This window comes from Setaria viridis, chromosome 9, assembly GCF_005286985.2.
Source record: "Setaria viridis chromosome 9, Setaria_viridis_v4.0, whole genome shotgun sequence".
In the NCBI taxonomy this organism is placed as follows: domain Eukaryota; kingdom Viridiplantae; phylum Streptophyta; class Magnoliopsida; order Poales; family Poaceae; genus Setaria; species Setaria viridis.
Window position 1 is genome coordinate 52,492,549 of NC_048271.2, and position 17,646 is coordinate 52,510,194.

Sequence of the window (17,646 nt, forward strand, 5' to 3'; positions counted from 1 at the left end):
TGTGCAGAATAAAGTATGCTAGTACTACGTAAGACATATCATCCAAACCACCACAGCAACACATTCAGTAACGAGCATGGTTCAGACTTTCAGAGAATACTCTGTCTCGGAAAGCTTCAACAAACTACGACTAGAAACAGGCAAAGAAAGAGACAATCCATCATTCCTTTCGCATTGGCAACAGGCCTGACAGCTTATACGTGTCATGTTGTGATAACCTTGATATTACAAGTTACAACAGCCTTCCGGCCTTCCGGGTGATGATTACAACGGCGACACATTTGTTTGCTCGTCGAGAAAGAGGCAGCCAAACACCCTGTTGAAAAAATCACTGCCCTTGATGGTATTCTGGTTTCCCACGAGAGCTTGTGTGTCATATTTGCACGCCCTCCCGCAATCTGGACAGTACGTCACCTGCATATGTATTTTCTACTGAGCAGGGCACAAAATGGTAATACTAAAAGCTTTTTCTAGCTCCTTCACTATCATTGAATAATTGATGTTCATAAATTCAAGATCAAAGCAGGTTTCTTAAAAATATCTCAAGAAGAAAAACAAGCTACAATTTTAGGATAGGAAGCACTTGAGACATACCTCTAAAATCTTTGGCTTGAATCTGTTATCAAGCATAACGTCTACCCCATAGATGGCCCTGGAGAAAGGGTTCTGCATCTCAGGATGAACAGCGGTGGCCGACTCGAAGACGCACCGTATCATAGACCGTATGCTTTCGTGGATCTCCAGCCATTTAACTAAAAGTTTAATTGCAAGTCAGCAATGTAAGACGCTATATAAAGAGGATAGAAAGCAGGATGTTTACCTTGGTGCTCCTTCTCGAACTCCTTGATGAATTCTGGCGTGTTCATATGGTTCATCCTTCCAATGTAATTCTAGATCGAGGAGAACAGTTAGGTAACTGGTTACATTTAATATGAAAAAACCGATTGCAATAGAAGTATAAAGCTAGAAGATATCATCCGACTTGGTACATCAACATCAAGTCAGCAACTAGTTCATGAGATCCCATAGAAGTGGCAATGAGTTGGATCTTACCATCACAGTGAAATGGGTCTCATACTCAAAAAAGCTAGTCTTCTCCAGAGTGTACTGATTGTTTGCTAACCTAACCTGCAATAAAATAAACATAAACCAGAGTTATAGGCTGACAAGGAACCACAAAGGACTAATGGATTTATCAAGTATCACAAGACTTTCAGGGCATACCCAAAAAACATCGGAAAGAAATATCTCCAAAGGGCGTATACTGCGGACCAAAACAATGTAACGAAGATCAAACTTCCTTCCTTGGAAAAGTGCAGGGCATTCAATATACTTTTGGCATATCTTGGGACCTGTCTCCATAAGTCTGATGATAGCAGATAAATCACCAGTAACTGTGGTATCAATTGTTCTTGCCATGTTCCAAGGCTTCATGATCCATAAGTTGTCCACGCCATCTCGTTTCCTCGTACAATAATCACCAATCAGTGGAGACAAATGGGTCTCTAGGTTATATGTAGGTTGAAGCCATTCAGGTGAGCCCCATGCCTGCACGAGTTGATCTTAGTTTCAGATGCCACTAGTGTCTATGCTGCCAAACTCAAGCAGTTCTATATGCATTTAGTAAGCCGTACAAGGACCCCACCCAGGAGGAGAGGCGCGAACTGAACATGTTGGTAGCTCACCTTGTGGATGGTCTCCGCAAGATGGTGCTTCATGACCAGGCAAGCTTCAAAAGGAAATTGATTCGTGTATTGTTTGTCTGTAAGCCCTAGTGCATTCTTTACTTCTGAATCCACTTGCATGCTTACCCAGATGATGTCCGCCTCCTTTGGATCAGTCGCTGCAGTTAAAGCGAAGAGATGTCAAAGAGTAGCCTTCGAATCATATATTTGCAGAAACAATGGAAGAGGCCCAACTAAATTGTCATGACTATAGAAGGTATTAAAGGAAACAATCTGGTCAAATGGTGTGAAATAATCTTACGGAAGTGAATACTACATAAATTAGCTCACATTAATTTTGGTTTGGTTGCTGACAATTTTACAAGATAGAACGACAAAACCACAAGCTACAAATTACATATTATCATCGCATGAAACATATCGCAGAGTATTATCACTGGGTGTACAAGAGAAGTAACATAATATTTATTAGAGTTCTGGATAAAATACTAGAAAACATGTGAAGAATTTTGAGTGAAGTGAATGGCTACAGAAAGGTTAAGATTACCCATATAAATAAATACTCTTGTTGTAGATAAGCTAATCATTGCTTTTCAAGTTAACATAAGTTCTGATGAGGAGAAAAGGCACTAAAGAAGAGGGAAAGGGACTGCAAGGATGGGTTAAAAGTTTGGTGAACGATAGCTAGAATCCATTTCCATCCTAAAACAAGCCAATCCTTCCAAGAAAAGGATGACAAAGCATAAGACAAGAATGGACGTTACTTACTGAGAACAAACTCTGGCCGTGTTAAAAACTCCTCTACGTGAGGTATGTCAGTATATACTCGAAGTGCACGGCCATCACTTGGACGAACACTTTTGGTTGATGGTGTCTCTTTAGTTTTTGTTGAAGAACAAATGCTATTTGTTTGAAGTTGTTCCTGGTACTTCCTGAATTCCTATAATGTCAAAGAAAAAAAGAGAAAAATATGGAATTAGCGTAAGGCTACCCCCAGCCTCCACTCCCAAAAAGTATAGTCATGTGAAAAAGCAGATAATTAAAATTGCCTGAATAAAGTAGTTCTCTGGTGTGTGAAACCAAGCTGTAAGCCTAGCTGAACGTTGCTTCTCCTCGCCAATACCAAACAAGAAATCCCGGGTACACTCTTCTCCAGTATGAACATCATGAGTGGGCCACAGAATTGTGTAACTGAAAAATATTGAATATTAGCAAACGATATAGTGTTAATTAAGTTAGAGCAAATTGGAATTTCGAAGGTCAATGCCTTATAGCAGTGGCTAGTTTCCCTTCTGGCATGAACAAGAACGGAGCTATTCTGAAGTTTGCATTATCACTGTGGCGCATGGCTGAGCCCAACTCATCCATGACATACCTGCAGAAATAACCAACCATCAAATGATAACATCATGGATCAATAAAATTATCCTCAACTGGCAGTACAGGCTTTCTTGTTTACAATCATACGGAGGTAGATCTCTTAGATAAGTCCTAGTCTAACTCTAGTTAAACAATGATCTTTTGACAAATTTTTGCAGAGACCACAATTAAGTTACTAACAGCGAGGCAGTAATGCTTCAAAAAAATGATGAACGAAGATTGGAAAGAAAAGCATACCAAACAGGTGTTTCATCAATCTTTTCTTCATCTGCAAGTCGGTATGTCATAAGATACAACCACATTGCACCAATAACTCTTTCAGCAAGGGATTCTTCTGGTGACCATTCTGGAAGCCGTGGTTCAAGTGCAGAGTCAACTATGTGCTTCCCGCTCTCTATTATACTTGAAGAATTCACACCATTTAGCAAAGATAAATTAGGAAGAGCCTCAAGAATGGAAATTGCACTGTTTCCCAGAGGGCCAGGAATGTCAACCTGTGAAATGGGTTTGCCATGTAAAACTTGATTATAGTAATCCTAGTCAAGAATCTAGGGGGCAAAAGAAAATGAAAGAATCCAACATATGCTATTGAATAAGTGCATGTTCTGCAACATGCCACTCGTTGTGAAGCTGACATCATCTTGGGCATGTCAGCAGGACATCAGTGGCGCATCGCAGGCATATCAACCTATTCAGTGGAACATAGGGGGATTGCTCTAAAAATGACACAGGAAGATATGTCAAAGAAATATATTTAGGCTGGTGCATAGTACCTCCAGCTCTTGTAACTGAGTAAATCCACTAAATAGCTTAAGGATATTGTCACCAGAGATTTGATCCAGAGGATTACCACGGATGTTCAATTTTGACAAAGATGGCAATTTACTAGGAGAGAAAGCCTGGGAAGTTAAATGCATCAGAAAGGGAAATTGTCAGTAAAAGTGTTCCGAGAATTGTGTTATTATTTACAGAAGATCAGTTGAGGACATTGAATACCTCTGGTAGCTTGTGAATGCACCTATCAGAAAGATCAATAGTCACAGCACTCTCCAACAATGTGCTTTCCACAGAGGAACAGGGGTTATCTGCTCCAACAATGTCTGCGCAAAAACTTAATGCCCACTCTCCAGCTTTACTCGTAAAATGTGAATTGTATATTTCTAATTCAGAGAGACCATCTAGAATAGCCTTGTCAATACTGGCAAAACGAAAAGGACAACAGACTGTGAGATCATGATAACATAGGCTATTAAAAGACTCTACTGACTGAATACACATGACAGTGAAATTCTAGAAGACTTTAATTATATCCAGGAAATACTGATTCCTTGATCCTTATTCAGGCAGGGAGACAAAATTTTCCTTCCATGGCATTGCTGTTTACCAAAAAAACATGTACGCTGACCAAATTGTAAAGCAGTAGACTATCTGTAATTGAGATAAATTAGATTTATGTGCCCCAAATTTGAGCATGCATTTGTTAGCCCTTGTGAAAACAGAAGACCCAAAACCACCCTTGTGCTGTACTGAGGACTACATGATAACATAACAGCTTGAAATACATGGATGCCAAAGAGGTGGCAAGCGGGTTTACTTCTTTTCTGTCCCAACCCTGCTTTTGGCAGCTATAATCCATCCACATTTCAATAAATCATTTGAATAGCCATGAAGCACAAAATTTTGGGCCCAGATTTTGCATGAAAGCTATGATTAATGCACATCAAAGTATCTTCCTAACTTCCATCAGAGTAATATCTGAAGCTTTTCCTCAATTTGTGTTCTGTTTGGCCCTCGAATTACCATGCACAGAAGAATTTGTTAAGCAGGCAACAGAAGAAAAAGATAAAGTCCAGCTCTAACCCTTTGCCAAGAACAGGATTCTCATTCAACCAAAGTGCCTTTAGCTTTGGACACTTCCTGATTTCTTGCATAACTTTCTCTGTATCCTGCAGCTTGTTTCCCCATAGATTGAGAGCTACCATATTCTAGTGACATGCAAAGGAAATAGTTTCAGTAAATTGTGTACTAAGAATAGGGTGTCAAAAACAGTTCTTCTGACAACTAACACAAAACTTGGTAAAAAATACTTTCTTGAAGTCACCGCTAGGTTAAATTCAAGTGCTAGACAAGCACTATTTTTTTAAAAAAATATACTTTCTTGATGTCACCACTAGGTTAAATTCGACTATTAGGCAAGCACCAAAATTCACAGACGAAACCTATCATAAAAACCTTTCAATTTATTTTCACGCGGAAGGTGAGATCAAGCACATAACCGCTTTCCCTATGTATACTACAAGAGCAATTAAGAACATGTACACCAGAAAAAAGTCAGACCGATTTTAGACAGAACAAAGAATCAGACCGGAAACTTTGTAGATAGATCCAAGGCTACTAGCATGTCATCATCAATTCCAAGTTCCTCAAGTTCCAGCCATGCTGCAGAATCACTTCCCCTCTCCTGGATTCTAGCCTTTTCTTTCTCTACTATTTGCAAGACATGCTCCAAGCTCCCACTCCTATCACTATCATGTTCATCCAACTCTTCAGTTTCAAGCCTCCGGTCCAGATCCACACACATCAATGCTGCCATCCTTTCGGCCAATCCTGGCACTTCCCGCAACTACAAAATCATCAGTATACAAGCATGAAATCACCCATAATATGACACAATCCTGCAAGTGAATAATGGTATGATTCTTGGTTGTTAATTGTTGACCATGCATTAGATGATAACAGAAGAAGCAGATAAGACATTCATTTTCTATTTTCAAACCAGTGATGTAATGATAATTGTAGTCCGAGTTAAATATAACAGTTTAAGGTATCTGAAATTCTAGCTGCCACTTCAAAATAACTACTAATTACAGTGTAGAATCACCAACAATACGCACCTTCATCATGTATTATTTCTAATCGTTCCAATTTAGCCAATGTCGAACGAAATGGAAAATACTAGATGATTATGGACGCTGCTGGAGGCAAATGGTTAATCTGAATGATGTCATGAGAAATTTCAAATTCGTTGTTATCATTCAACAAGGCGCCAGAAAAACGTACTGTACCGAATCGAAACACTTGGCTTCGTTCCTGAATGAACTAACCCAAGTCATTCCTAACGTCACACACAAAGTTCAGTAATTCACCACGCCTACCTGCTTGAGCGCATCGGGGAGGCGGAAGGACCACGCGTGGTCGACGAGGAAGACGTCGGACTCCCTCCCGAGCGGGTCCTCCGCCGCGAGAACGAGGCGCCTCTGCCTCCCGTCCTCGCAGGGCTCGACGGCGAAGACCTCCCCGCCGTCGAAGACCTCGTCCGCGAGCTTGCGGTACAGCCGCTCGTGCAGCGACGGCGGGACACCGGACGCGGCCAGCAGGTACGCGTGCACCCGCGCGAAGTCCTCATAACTCCGGATGCGGCCGTCGGTTGCGGCGGGCGCCGGCGACATAGCGGTAGCCTCCGGCAAGCGGCGGCGGCGGCGTGTAGGGGTCGGGGGGAGAAGAAGGGTTTAGAGGCCTCCAGAAACGGCGGCGTGTATAGAGAAAGTGCGAGTCTGCTTTACCGCTTTAGGATTCGTGCTGGATGTGCTCCCAGAGATCCGCGGTGAATGCTCACCGGTTGTCTGGTCGCTGTCAGTTTTTCCCATGGAAATTAGGAAATGGGTTTGAGGCCACCTCACGAGTGGCAACACTTCTAATCATACTACTCCCTTCGCCACACCATTTTTCAAATTATATTTTAATTATTTATTTATTTTATATTATATTATTTATGATTATAAATTTATGCTTATCGATAATGCGCGCAAGGAGCGACGAGCTAGACAGCTAGTGGTTCAGAAGCAAGCGCATGCGCGTCTAAGCTCCCGCCGCCACATGGTGGCGCGACGCGGCGGGCACCATCAGTACAGTCGCAAATGTCCGTGCGCGCTCAAGGAGTCACGGTTGTTGGCTCGTTGCCCTAGGTGCATTGGCGCGTGCTGACCGGCGTACAGCCGCCTGTTTGCCGTGCCGATGCTCGCCGGCCAACGACACAGAAGTTCACACTTCTTCCGAGTGTTCGGATCCATGAACTAATTTTTAATTCAAATCATATTGGATATTTGGATGCTAATTAGAAGGACTAAACATGAACTAATTATAAAACTAATTGCATAAGTCGTGGATAATTCGCGAGATAAATCTATTAAACCTAATTAATTCATGATTAGCATTGTAGCATCACATGGTCAAACTAATTAGGCTTAATAAATTAGTCTCGAGAATTAACCTTCATTTATGCAATTAGTTTTATAATTAACTTATATTTAATACTTCTAATTAGTACCTAAATATTCGAGGTGATAGGGCTTGTAACCATGTAACCAGGCCCTTAGCCGGCGAGATGGGATTGAATCTTCCCCTCAGATTTGCAGGCCACACGCAACATGGAGCTGCGCGCTGTTCACGGCTCGTCCGCTGACGGGCGCCTGCATCGTATAGCAGTGCCAATTCAAAACATCGCTGTAGCTGCGCCAGTTCGTCATGGTCTCCGACGGCCGACCCTGGTACCGGTACGAGGCAAGAACGTGCAGCCAGAGCCACGGTGGCGTGCATGGTTGCTCGGAGCATGGGCGGTTCCTGCAGATCCATGTGCACTGACACTCTACCTTCTTGCACGCCCAGTGAGTCTCAGCGACCTGTCATTGTGTCACGGCCATACTCTCGAGTCTCGACACACGATCAGTCCCTTTCTCCCATCATCTTTCGCCCGTATGTTCCAGTCCAAATTCCAATCAACCACAGGAGCCTGTTCGCTTCAGCTTATTCAGCCAGCTTATCAGCCATCAAACAGTGTTTTTCTCTCACAACAAATCAGCCGTTTCAGCTTTTCAACCGACTTATAAGCTGAAGCGAACAGCCTAGGAGCGAACAGCCTAGGAGTATCAACTAACTTCGTTAATTACGAGCAGGCCGGGCAGCCTATTTATACACACACTGCGCTGCGCCTCTGCTCCGATCCCCCGATCTGTGAAGAAGGCGTCTTGCACTTTCCGTCACTGCCCTTGGTTCGCAATTCGCATCCTCCTCCACATGCGCACGACGGCGGCGGCCACGAACATGAAGCCGCCGCCGCACGGCACCTCGACCGTGCTCGCGCTGCTCTCCCTCTCGCTGCTCCTGCTGCGCCTTCTCCTCCGCCTCCGCCTGGCCGCCTTCCGCGACGCCGCGCTCTCGCTCCACCTCCTCGCGCGCCTCCGCCTCCGCCCCGTCCACCTCCGCCTCCCGGGCGGCGCCACCACGCTCCGCGTCTGGTGCCCGTCCTCGCCGTCCTCCAAGCCGCCGCTGCTCCTCCTCCACGGCTTCGGCGGGGACGCCAAGTGGACGTGGGCGCGCAACCTCCCGCTCCTGTCCCGCCACTTCCACGTCTACGCCCCGGACCTCGTCTTCTTCGGCGCGCACTCCCGCTCCGCCTCGCCGCTCCGCTCCGTGGCGTTCCAGGCCCGCTGCGCCGCCGACGCCATGCGCCTCCTCGGCGTGCACCGCTACGACGTCGCCGGGATCAGCTACGGCGGCTTCGTCGCGTACCGGATGGCCGCCGCCGAGGCCAGGGGCGCCGTCGGGAGGGTCGTGGTCATGACCAGCGGCGTCGCGGCCGCGCCAGGGGAGATGCGGGAGATGGCGGCGCGGGAGGAGCGGACCGTCGAGGAGGCGCTGCTCCCCAAGACCGCCGAGGGGCTGCGCTTCCTCGTGCGCCGCTCCATGCACCGCCCGCCGCCGTGGATGCCGGACTTCGTGCTTGACGACTTCATCCAGGTTAGCAAATTGCTCCCGTTTTTTGTCTGCTTCTTGATATTTTTCCCATGTTTCTCTTTTCATTGTTTTTTCAGGTGCATGTTAGCTTTCGATGCATATGTGGTGGTGGTGTTTGCATGCATGTCTACTCCCACTAGTCAGTACATTGCCGGTTCGCGTATCGATCGCCGGCCTTACTTGAGAATTGAGATTATGTTTAGCTAAGCTAGGTAAGGGTTAGTGATACACGAAACTAGATGGCGTACCAGATTGTACATGCATTTAAATCATTAGCCACGTCTTGCCAAACCGTTCGAAAATGCACAACTTAAAGGCAAATTCTGGCCGAACTAACCAAAGTTTAATACACCGCTCCCTCTAAGTTGTTCAAAGTCATATGTTCAAGGTTAGTTTTGTTTCAAAGTAATAGCTTTGACCATGCTTACGGTGGATTAAATGAAACTAATCGATGTGTTGTAAATATTCGGCACTTTTTTTTATGTGAATTGGTGTGAAAGTTACCAATTAAGTTAGAAAAGTTTAGCTTAGAAAAAATAGGCTAAATTGAACTTATAGTTTGGAACAGGGGCAGTTGCGATGTGCGCATTGTATATATGTTGGTGTTTTTGTCATTTACTGTGTTTGTTTTATCGAGTACAACTAGTGCGTGTAGTACGTCATTTGCTCACACTCGCAGGACTAGTTAGGACGGTGAGTATCTTCAAAATAGTGTCGCCCTCGAAAAAAGAAAAGAAGGAAACTTTCGATTTCATTCACCTGTTACGAGTACTATCGGCCTTTTCTCTTGAAATCTCCACGTGTTATGTGGAGGGCTGCGATTTGCATCCGTGCATTTCCCCCATTTTTAGAGCCATTTTCTCAACCGCTCCCGTACGGCCATACTGATACTACGTAAACCTCGTAATCGATTAGGGCTTAAGAGTTATGATGATTGGGTGGAGGTTAAAAAGTACGAGTAGCTCTTATCATGAACTTCTGGTTAACCTTTGGGCACGCATAACTGAGTCAGGCGCACTCGTGTGCAATGCAAAATGCAATGTAGTACTAAGTAGAAGTAGGCATCAAAGGTTGTACAAGTTTTCACCAGTTTACGGGGAAAAACCCCACTTCGACCATGTGTGTACGTGTACGTAATGCTGAAGCAACGTGGCAGTAGTGGTTTCCAGATAGCGGGGAGAAGGGCATGGGACGTGGTAGATCTGGTCCGACGTGTCTCGGATGCGGCCGGATCTTGTCGATTCCTTTGGTCGCTACGTGGCCCCGCCAGTAGTTAAAAAAACCCTGCAAGATTCTCTGATCCAAAAACACTGTCAGGACTCACACGGCCACGTTCCTTGGTGTCCCTCTAATCCAAATTGCTGGCAGGAGTCGCCACTCGACACGTTCCTTGTGGAGCCCTTGGCCGATCCAGCACGTACTCCAACTTTGTTGGCTCGATCGATCGAAGGCGCCGATCGACCCGGCAAGTTCGTGGCTCGCGTCGTCCTGCCTTTTCTTTTCATCTTACCTTTGCTTTCTGGGTTGTGTTTGTTTCTCTTCGTTTCGGTGCGGTTTCCATTCTACCCGGTTGTCTCCTTTGCACGCTCGGTACGATGAATCATCTACGATCTGGTTGAACGTGCTAGCTAGCATTAGCTCGATCCGGAAATGTTTTTGATTGGATCCGTAGTTGCCTGTCCCCGGCCATTTCGGGCAGCCATGCTGTGCCCATCTCCATCAGCGAACGCGAACCTGTCTGTTGAGGCCAATTCTATATCGTCGAGGCTTTTGCTTCAGTTTCTGACGTTCCGCCCCTACCAGATCGACAGATCGTTACGTGTACGTCGGAAGCACCTACCACGTTTAAGCTCCTTTTCTTCGGCTGCAGCTCATGTGCGTGGATCAAAGGAAGGAGAGGGCAGAGTTGCTCCAGGAATTGCTCAAGAACGGCGCTGGCTTCGATCCCCTCCCGGTTCTTACCCAGGTAACTAGTTCTACCACGGCACCACGTCACAGTATTATATTGCGCCTGCACAAAAATGTACTTGCACGTACTCTCAAATTAAAACCAGGGATAACGTTCCTGCGAGTGTTTAACAAGCTTCAGCTTCCACTCACCAGGAAACACTGATCATCTGGGGAGACAAAGACCGGGTGTTCCCCGTCGATCTTGGCCACCGGCTGCACAGGTATAGACGGCTAACAGCGCAGCACTGTGCTGAACTATTTCTTCTGATCGCTGAGCATTTTTGTCGTGGCTGAACGCAGGCATCTGGGAGATAGATCCAGGCTAGAGATCGTCAAGGACGCAGGGCACGCGCTGCAGCTGGAGGGGGCCGAGCATGTCAACAAATTCATCAAGTCGTTCCTCCTGGACGAACGACGAATTGGGCCGGGCGTCGCCGTGGCCCAGAAGTAAGGCCTTTTCCTTTCGCCAACGCCAACCGACACGAATTTGTCTCTAAATGCCAGAAAATAAGGCTTCTACGGAGTATATGATATGATCCGACAGGATGTAACTGTAATTAAAAATAGGAGAGCGGCTATGATCTGATTCGAAAAGTCCGCAATCATGCAATGTGGGAGCCCCAAAGAATTGTTGCTCTGAAGTCTGAACATCTTGTACTATAATGTCTGAACTTTTGTAGCTGAAATTCAGAGACCTCTGTCTGCGGGGTGCTCTGATGCTTTCAGTCACAGTCTGTGTCTGTCTTTTCTTCTGGCTCAAGTGCGAGCTATATTACTGAACTAACTGCCCTTTTCACAATGTTCATGTTCGTTTATATTCCCAAACTGAAGAATACAAACGACCATGGATCTTAGGCAAAGGACTCCTTCCACCTCAAGTTCACATGGATGTAATCATGATCGTGCTGTGGCAAATTTAGAAGGCACGCAACGCCCTCATCTTCGACAACAAGACATCTTCGGTGCGCGATGTGCTTCGACGGGTTCTTGACAATCTCGATGCTTGGAAATGTAGGTACAGGAAGTAAGCCTCAGATACAGAGTTGGCGAGACTACCTACACTCTCGTCTGTAATCTATCTCCTCCACTCTCACCTTGTAACTTCTCCCTGGAATGCCAGGTACTATTTGTACTGTGACCCGCCAATGTTCTTTTATATTCCAGATGTATTCTTGCGATGCTGAATGGACTATTTGTTGCTGTCTTGCTGACAGCCCACTTGTGATGCATATAGAAACCTAATAGTTGTAATCCAATTCTGATTGCGATATCATACTGTCCTCCCTTTACATATCAATCATCCTTTTGGTGAGCAATCCTCTCTTTCAGAGAAGAAAACAAAGGGAAGTGGAGGAATATGTGGGGAGCTAGGTGCCGACCAAGCGAACGAAATTTATCGATTCTTTCCTCCTGCGTTAACGAAATGGGCCGGGCCTCGGCGTAGCCATGAAGTAAGCAGTAAAGCCCTGCATCTGCATACGCCGCCACGGCCTGGAAAACCTAAGGTCGGAAGCTAGATGGCTTGAAGCTCGGAAGCTAGATGGCATTCGGTGTTTGAGATTCGTACGGCCCTCAAGGGCCGCACGATCTTTTCTTCCTCTGCCTCTCTCTCGCTCGCTCACGCGCCGACACCGCTAGCGAGCGCTGCATCGCTCGCCGGAGGGGTGGGAGGTGGGGGGAGCGGCTGGCGGTGAGGTCACCGCCGGCGGGGGTGATGGTGGAGGCGGAGGACGGCCGAAAGCTGGAGGAAGAAGATGAGCTCGTGTTGAGCCTTATTGGGCTTGGAAGCCATAGCTCCTATCTGGCTTCCACAAGCCGGATAGGAGCCCCGGAAGACAGCCTTCTAGGGAGCTACAAGAAGTTAGGAAGTGTTGTTCTGAACCAGTTGCACAATAGTGTCTGATCAAGTGATCGATAACAACTTTTCTGCAGTAGTAGCTGAAGTTCAGACTTCAGAGAGCTCTGCATCTCAGGTGCCCTGAGTTCTTTCAAGTGCAAGCCGCAAACATGCAACACGAGGGCATGAAAGAAATGTTGCTCGGAACCACCTGTACTACGATATATGAAAAATACATGGAACCCTCTCTACATGGTTTGCCTGGTGCTCACAGATTGTTTCTGATTCTTCTTCTGGCTCGTGCAAAGCCGTATCACTAATGACACTTAATTATTCTTTTGAGGGTTTTTTATAGAGCAAATTTATTCTCGTGAACTTGATGTGCTATTTATTTCTGTTTTCCCAGTTTTGCAGTATTTAGTACGACTTAGTATTCTATAATCCGGTTCCGATAGCAACAGCGTACTGCCCTCCCTTTGCATATTGAAAAGCACTCGACCAAAGGGAGAGATGCCCCTGATCTCGTCTTAAAGAGGAGAGCACACAGGCTTCGAACTCGCCACATCGATCAGAATCTTTGATCTACCTTTGTATATTTATTCTTTCTGTTCTTTCTGCTAAACAATCCCCGGTTTCAGGGACAGAAAAAGAAAGTGCATGAACCTTCCCTTGATCGCTACGCTCTTGTATAGTATCACATCGGTGACGCGGTGACACACCTATAAAAAGGCTGAAAGCTGGGGTTATATCTTTAACAGATGCGTCTCCTTGATGCCTGTCAACATCATCACCGTCCCCAAACCCCAATCAAAGCCCCCTCCCAACTGACTGTTCATCCTTTACGATTTCACTTTTCAGCTTAACAAAATATCTGGTCCACTCAACCACTGAGCCACCCTTCCCTTGCAAATCCGCAATGGCCTGCGAGCCCTCCATTTCCCCCACCAACCTGGCTCCATTTAAGCTAAGCACTCGCGCCTGCCAACGCATCGCCTCCACTCTTCCTTGGCATGCATATACTTGCACACTGCCTGCTGGCGCTGCTCGTAGCCTAGTGCTAGGCTGCTAGCTGCTGGTACCTTTCGCTTGGTAGCTCAGACTGCTCGGCGCCACCAACCAGCTAGCCATCCATGGGGGCCAGCCTGAGCCTCGTGCCGGTGCTCGACTACTTCGCCCGGCGCGAGTTCCTCGCCGCCGGCCTCCGCCCGAACGCCGCCACGCTCCCGTACCCGGACGGCGGCGCCGGGGCGACGTGCACCGTCCACTACTGGGCGCCGCCGGGGGAGCCGCGGCTCCCGCCGCTCCTGCTTGTCCACGGCTTCGGGCCCCGGGCCACCTGGCAGTGGCGGTGCCAGGTGGGCCCCCTCTCGCGCCACTTCCACGTCATCGTGCCCGACCTCCTGGGCTTCGGCGGCAGCGCGTACCCGTTCGAGACGGCGCCGCCGCCGTCGGAGGCCACGCAGGCCGCGACGCTGGCGGCGCTGCTGGACGCGCTCCCCGGGTTGGAGGGGAGGCGCGTGGCCGCGGCAGGCACGAGCTACGGCGGGTTCGTGACCTACTGGCTGGCGCGCGCGGCGGGGGCCGGCCGGGTCGGCCCCGTGGTGATCGCGAGCTCCGACCTGCTCAAGACGGCGGCCGACGACAGGGGCTTCCTGAAGCGCGCCGGCGAAGGGTGGGGCGGCGTCGACGAGATCCTCCTCCCCGCCGAGCCCGCCGCGATGCGGAAGCTCATCGAGCTGGCGTCATACCGCCCGCCGCCGCGGGCGATGATGCCGGACTTCATGCTCCGGGACTTCATCCAGGTGCGAATCGGAATTTTTCGCTCCGACCTTTTCTTTGGCCCGGAAGTCAACAACACATGGATTCTAGATTAGAGTCCTTTTTTTTTCGAGATGATCCTAGATTAGAGTTGCTTGTCTTTTCAATTGCATCGCATTATAAAATAAAAGTCAAAATAACGTGGGCATCCCCGTCTCATCGTCGTGCGAGATACCTACGTGGCTACGTACTCCAGTTCTCAAACAATTTTTTTTTGTGAAATTCTTAAACAAATTCAAATTGGCGCGGTGATTGGTGAATGATGCATTTCGAAGAAAGTAACAGCTTTGGTTGGGAGCAAGGGCGTCTCCAATTCTGATAGCTTATTTGATATAGGTTCCATATGTAGTTTCATATATATGGCAGCTTTGAAGATGTATTGCGAGAAAGAGCTGCATCGAAAAGTGAGCAGGACTAGTTCTTCACTCCACACTATTTAACTAGTAAAATATTGATTGAGCTAGCTCTAAGCTAAATAATTGAAGATGGCCTAACTTGAAGCTCGTTTGGTATGGCTTAGGGAGTTTCAGCTTTGCAACTGTAGCAGTACTGTAGCAAGCGGAACTAAACCGCGGGAGACACTTTTTGAGCTTCATCTCCTTCCAAGTTCATTTTAAGGTCTCAGTATCCGCTCCAGCTTCGTACTACAGTAACGTACAATGCTAAATAGTACGTGTTCCTGTATCATGAATCTGAAGCCCAGCCATTTTGGCACAGCTTATAGACCGCATGAGCCGCTTATACTTAAGCTGTACCAAACGGTGGCAATGAAAATGGCTTCAACACAAAAGTCCGGGAGAAGCCGTTGTGCGGCTTGCACTGGGAGGCGAGAGAAAAAAAATGGCTTGCCCCGGCATCTCCCCCTTCCCACAGCCATGTGCTATCACATTGCTCCTCAAATCGTTCAAAATTACAGCAGAAATGCCACTCTTCCTACCTTCTCCCTTTGCTGGCGCTGGTGGTAGCATGCGGGCAGAGTGGCGGCGAGACAACACGGCCGCGCGTAGCGCACCCACGTCGGTGCGGGCTGGGACCGGGTGGATCAGCCGCGAGACGGCGTGGCCAAGTAGGGCGCATCGGCGGCGGCGGCCATGGCGAGACTACTGGGTAGGAAAAAGCGGTGATTTGTTTTCCGCGAAGGAAAGATGGATGGGTCAACGGTGCTTGGCAGGAGCGGATAAGGGTGGAATAGAAGGAGAAAAAAGAAAAAGAAATAGGAAGAAAAAAAGAAGAAAAATATTATTTTGTCAACAGGACTCTACGACGAACGTCTAATTATTAGCTTAACTATATTTTATATTATTATTATTTTTTCACACAAATCATATTATTAATAAAGACAATATATAAAACTCATATATACCAACAATATAGACATGCAAGGGTATAATGGATAATTAACATCTTCTACGCATTCTTAAAAGTTAGGAGAAACCGTTTTGCCAAATATTTTTCTACAAAATAAATCAGAATTAGAAAAAAAAGCTGTGTTTTTGTTTTTTCGATGAGCCTGCTTTTCCATATGAGCCTTGGCCTGAGCTAGAGCTACCAAACGGAGAGCCGTGCCAACGGGGCCTTCGTAACAGCAGCAGCTTCTTCAGTCAGATTCAGACTGACGTGATCCCCAGCACTGCTGCTACTGCTGTAGTCTGCACATTGCCAGCAACAACCTGCCAAGTGCCAACCTTGCATTTACTTCGGGCAGAGACAAACCGTGCAACTCGGCAATAATGCCCAACAGCTTAGCTTGACCCCAGCAGGAGTCGTCCTTTCCTGATACGGTTGGAATAGTCTGTATGTGCACTTCCTGGGATTGGTCTTGATTTCAATTTTCACCTGTCCTTTAGGTCAGTCAGAGTAGGTTCAGAGTAACTGACTAAAGTACTGAACGGTTTTTCTTTTTACCATCATCTGTCAGAAACTCTTCACGGACAACAGAGAGCGTCTTGTTCATCTCCTCAAGGGGATTACGGTCGGCACGGATAAATTCCAAGTGACTCCAATATCTCAGGTACTGTTTGTTCATCCCATGCGTTACTTTACACTCCCAGATAACGCCATGCTGTAACCAAATGAGCCATGGTCCAACGCTGTGCTGTGCCTGTGCAGGACGTGTTGATTGTCTGGGGAGACCACGATCAGCTGTTCCCGCTGGAGAAAGCGTTCGCAGTTCAGAGGTACTCCGACGATTTCCGCACGCACGCTCTGTAACTCCCGTCGGTCATCGGTCCATGCAAACACTGATCGGCTTTGTCCTGTGCAAACGTTGCCGTGTTCTTCAGGTCTCTGAACGGGAGCGCTAGAATGGAGGTCATCAAGAACACGGGCCACGCTCCGCAGCTGGAGGACCCGGCTCGGTTCAACAAGGTCATGCTGGACTTCTTGCTGGCCGCTCACAAGCCTGATCCCTCGGTTAATGGCGGCTCGCAGTAAGATGCGTTGGTGATTGGTAGACCTCGATTGCTTGTAATAAGATGGTTAGACGGTTAAGTCCATTCAATGGTACCCATTTTCACTCTATTTGAGAACATCTCATGAAATATATCTGTACATTCTCAATTTCCTCAGCCATACGAAGATTTGAAACGGGCACCGCTAATTTCCGGGCGACCGGATCCGACAACCTATCGGTACAGGCCCACGTGCATCTCCCTCCCTCACCCAGAAAAAAAATATAAACATTTATGCACATAAAATTTATACACAATTTTTTTTACAAAATTATTTGCATACAAAAGTTTCTGATCGAACTTCGCGAAAAAAATGGAACAAAACTTTAGGAAAAATATGGACAAAAAGTTTTGAAGAAAATTTAGGAGGGATATGATCCGAAAATAAAAAAATTAAATAAAAATTTGTGAGCAAAATTTTGTCACAAAGGTTCATGAAAAAGGAACAAAATTTAGAGAAAAGTTTTCGGAAAAAAGAAAAAAGGAAAAAAACAAATGCCCCGGCGTCGGTGGTGGGCGAGCTCGCCTCGGGTCTGCACCGGCACTCCGGCGGCGGGGGAGCCCACCGCGGGGGCCTGCGCACCACCTCGAGGCCGCGCTGACGCTCCTGGCGGCGGGGGAACCCGTCGTGGGGCCCGCGTGCTGCCGCCGCCAGTGGGGGAGGGTCGGGCTCGGGCCGACCGAGCCGCCTTCAGCACGCCAAGAAACCTAGGTGAGAGAGGAAGAGAATGAA

The 17,646-nt window shown here is 47.3% G+C and overlaps 3 protein-coding genes across 5 annotated transcripts; 2 read left to right on the top strand and 1 right to left on the bottom strand.

Moving 5' to 3' along the window:
* Positions 1 to 36: 36 nt before the first annotated feature.
* On the bottom strand, positions 37 to 6,592 carry LOC117839395 (uncharacterized). The gene is made up of 15 exons (XM_034719718.2): positions 6,221 to 6,592; positions 5,431 to 5,688; positions 4,926 to 5,050; positions 4,062 to 4,263; positions 3,839 to 3,964; positions 3,303 to 3,559; positions 2,953 to 3,060; positions 2,735 to 2,876; positions 2,454 to 2,625; positions 1,686 to 1,843; positions 1,225 to 1,548; positions 1,054 to 1,128; positions 821 to 890; positions 595 to 752; positions 37 to 414 (listed from the first exon to the last, which is right to left on the bottom strand). Exons 1-15 carry the CDS (start codon positions 6,512 to 6,514, stop codon positions 265 to 267), a joined length of 2,619 nt encoding a protein of 872 aa, XP_034575609.1. The 5' UTR covers positions 6,515 to 6,592; the 3' UTR covers positions 37 to 264.
* Positions 6,593 to 7,999: 1,407 nt separating this feature from the next.
* Positions 8,000 to 11,993, top strand: LOC117836040 (uncharacterized). 3 transcript variants are annotated; one of them, XM_034715392.2, is made up of 5 exons: positions 8,010 to 8,861; positions 10,729 to 10,824; positions 10,962 to 11,029; positions 11,109 to 11,255; positions 11,640 to 11,993. In XM_034715392.2, the coding sequence occupies exons 1-5, from the start codon at positions 8,139 to 8,141 to the stop codon at positions 11,797 to 11,799; spliced, it is 1,194 nt and encodes a 397-aa protein (XP_034571283.1). In that variant the 5' UTR covers positions 8,010 to 8,138; the 3' UTR covers positions 11,800 to 11,993. The 3 variants fall into 3 exon arrangements, with proteins under 3 accessions (XP_034571287.1, XP_034571283.1, XP_034571284.1); XM_034715396.2 differs by lacking the exon at positions 11,640 to 11,993 and having other exon boundaries at positions 8,000 to 8,861; positions 10,662 to 10,824; positions 11,109 to 11,607; XM_034715393.2 differs by lacking the exon at positions 11,640 to 11,993 and having other exon boundaries at positions 8,041 to 8,861; positions 11,109 to 11,607.
* A 1,539-nt stretch (positions 11,994 to 13,532) lies between these two features.
* Positions 13,533 to 17,022, top strand: LOC117836061 (uncharacterized). Its single transcript, XM_034715421.2, has 4 exons — positions 13,533 to 14,447; positions 16,382 to 16,474; positions 16,573 to 16,640; positions 16,746 to 17,022. The coding sequence occupies exons 1-4, from the start codon at positions 13,776 to 13,778 to the stop codon at positions 16,894 to 16,896; spliced, it is 984 nt and encodes a 327-aa protein (XP_034571312.1). The 5' UTR covers positions 13,533 to 13,775; the 3' UTR covers positions 16,897 to 17,022.
* Positions 17,023 to 17,646: the final 624 nt, after the last annotated feature.

Bases quoted from the DNA above. Each gene is read 5' to 3' on its own strand.
- LOC117839395 (XM_034719718.2), bottom strand. From the start codon at position 6,514: ATGTCGCCGGCGCCCGCCGCAACCGACGGCCGCATCCGGAGTTATGAG. The intron at 5,051-5,430 runs GTCTGATTCTTT...GCATGTCACTAG, and splicing joins ATCTATCTACAAAGTTTCCG to AATATGGTAGCTCTCAATCT. The intron at 3,061-3,302 runs GTATGCTTTTCT...TTATTTCTGCAG, and splicing joins ATTGATGAAACACCTGTTTG to GTATGTCATGGATGAGTTGG.
- LOC117836040 (XM_034715392.2), top strand. From the start codon at position 8,139: ATGCGCACGACGGCGGCGGCCACGAACATGAAGCCGCCGCCGCACGGC. The intron at 10,825-10,961 runs GTAACTAGTTCT...TCCACTCACCAG, and splicing joins CCCTCCCGGTTCTTACCCAG to GAAACACTGATCATCTGGGG. The intron at 11,256-11,639 runs GTAAGGCCTTTT...CCCAAACTGAAG, and splicing joins GGCGTCGCCGTGGCCCAGAA to AATACAAACGACCATGGATC.
- LOC117836061 (XM_034715421.2), top strand. From the start codon at position 13,776: ATGGGGGCCAGCCTGAGCCTCGTGCCGGTGCTCGACTACTTCGCCCGG. The intron at 16,475-16,572 runs GTACTGTTTGTT...GTGCCTGTGCAG, and splicing joins AAGTGACTCCAATATCTCAG to GACGTGTTGATTGTCTGGGG. The intron at 16,641-16,745 runs GTACTCCGACGA...CGTGTTCTTCAG, and splicing joins AAAGCGTTCGCAGTTCAGAG to GTCTCTGAACGGGAGCGCTA.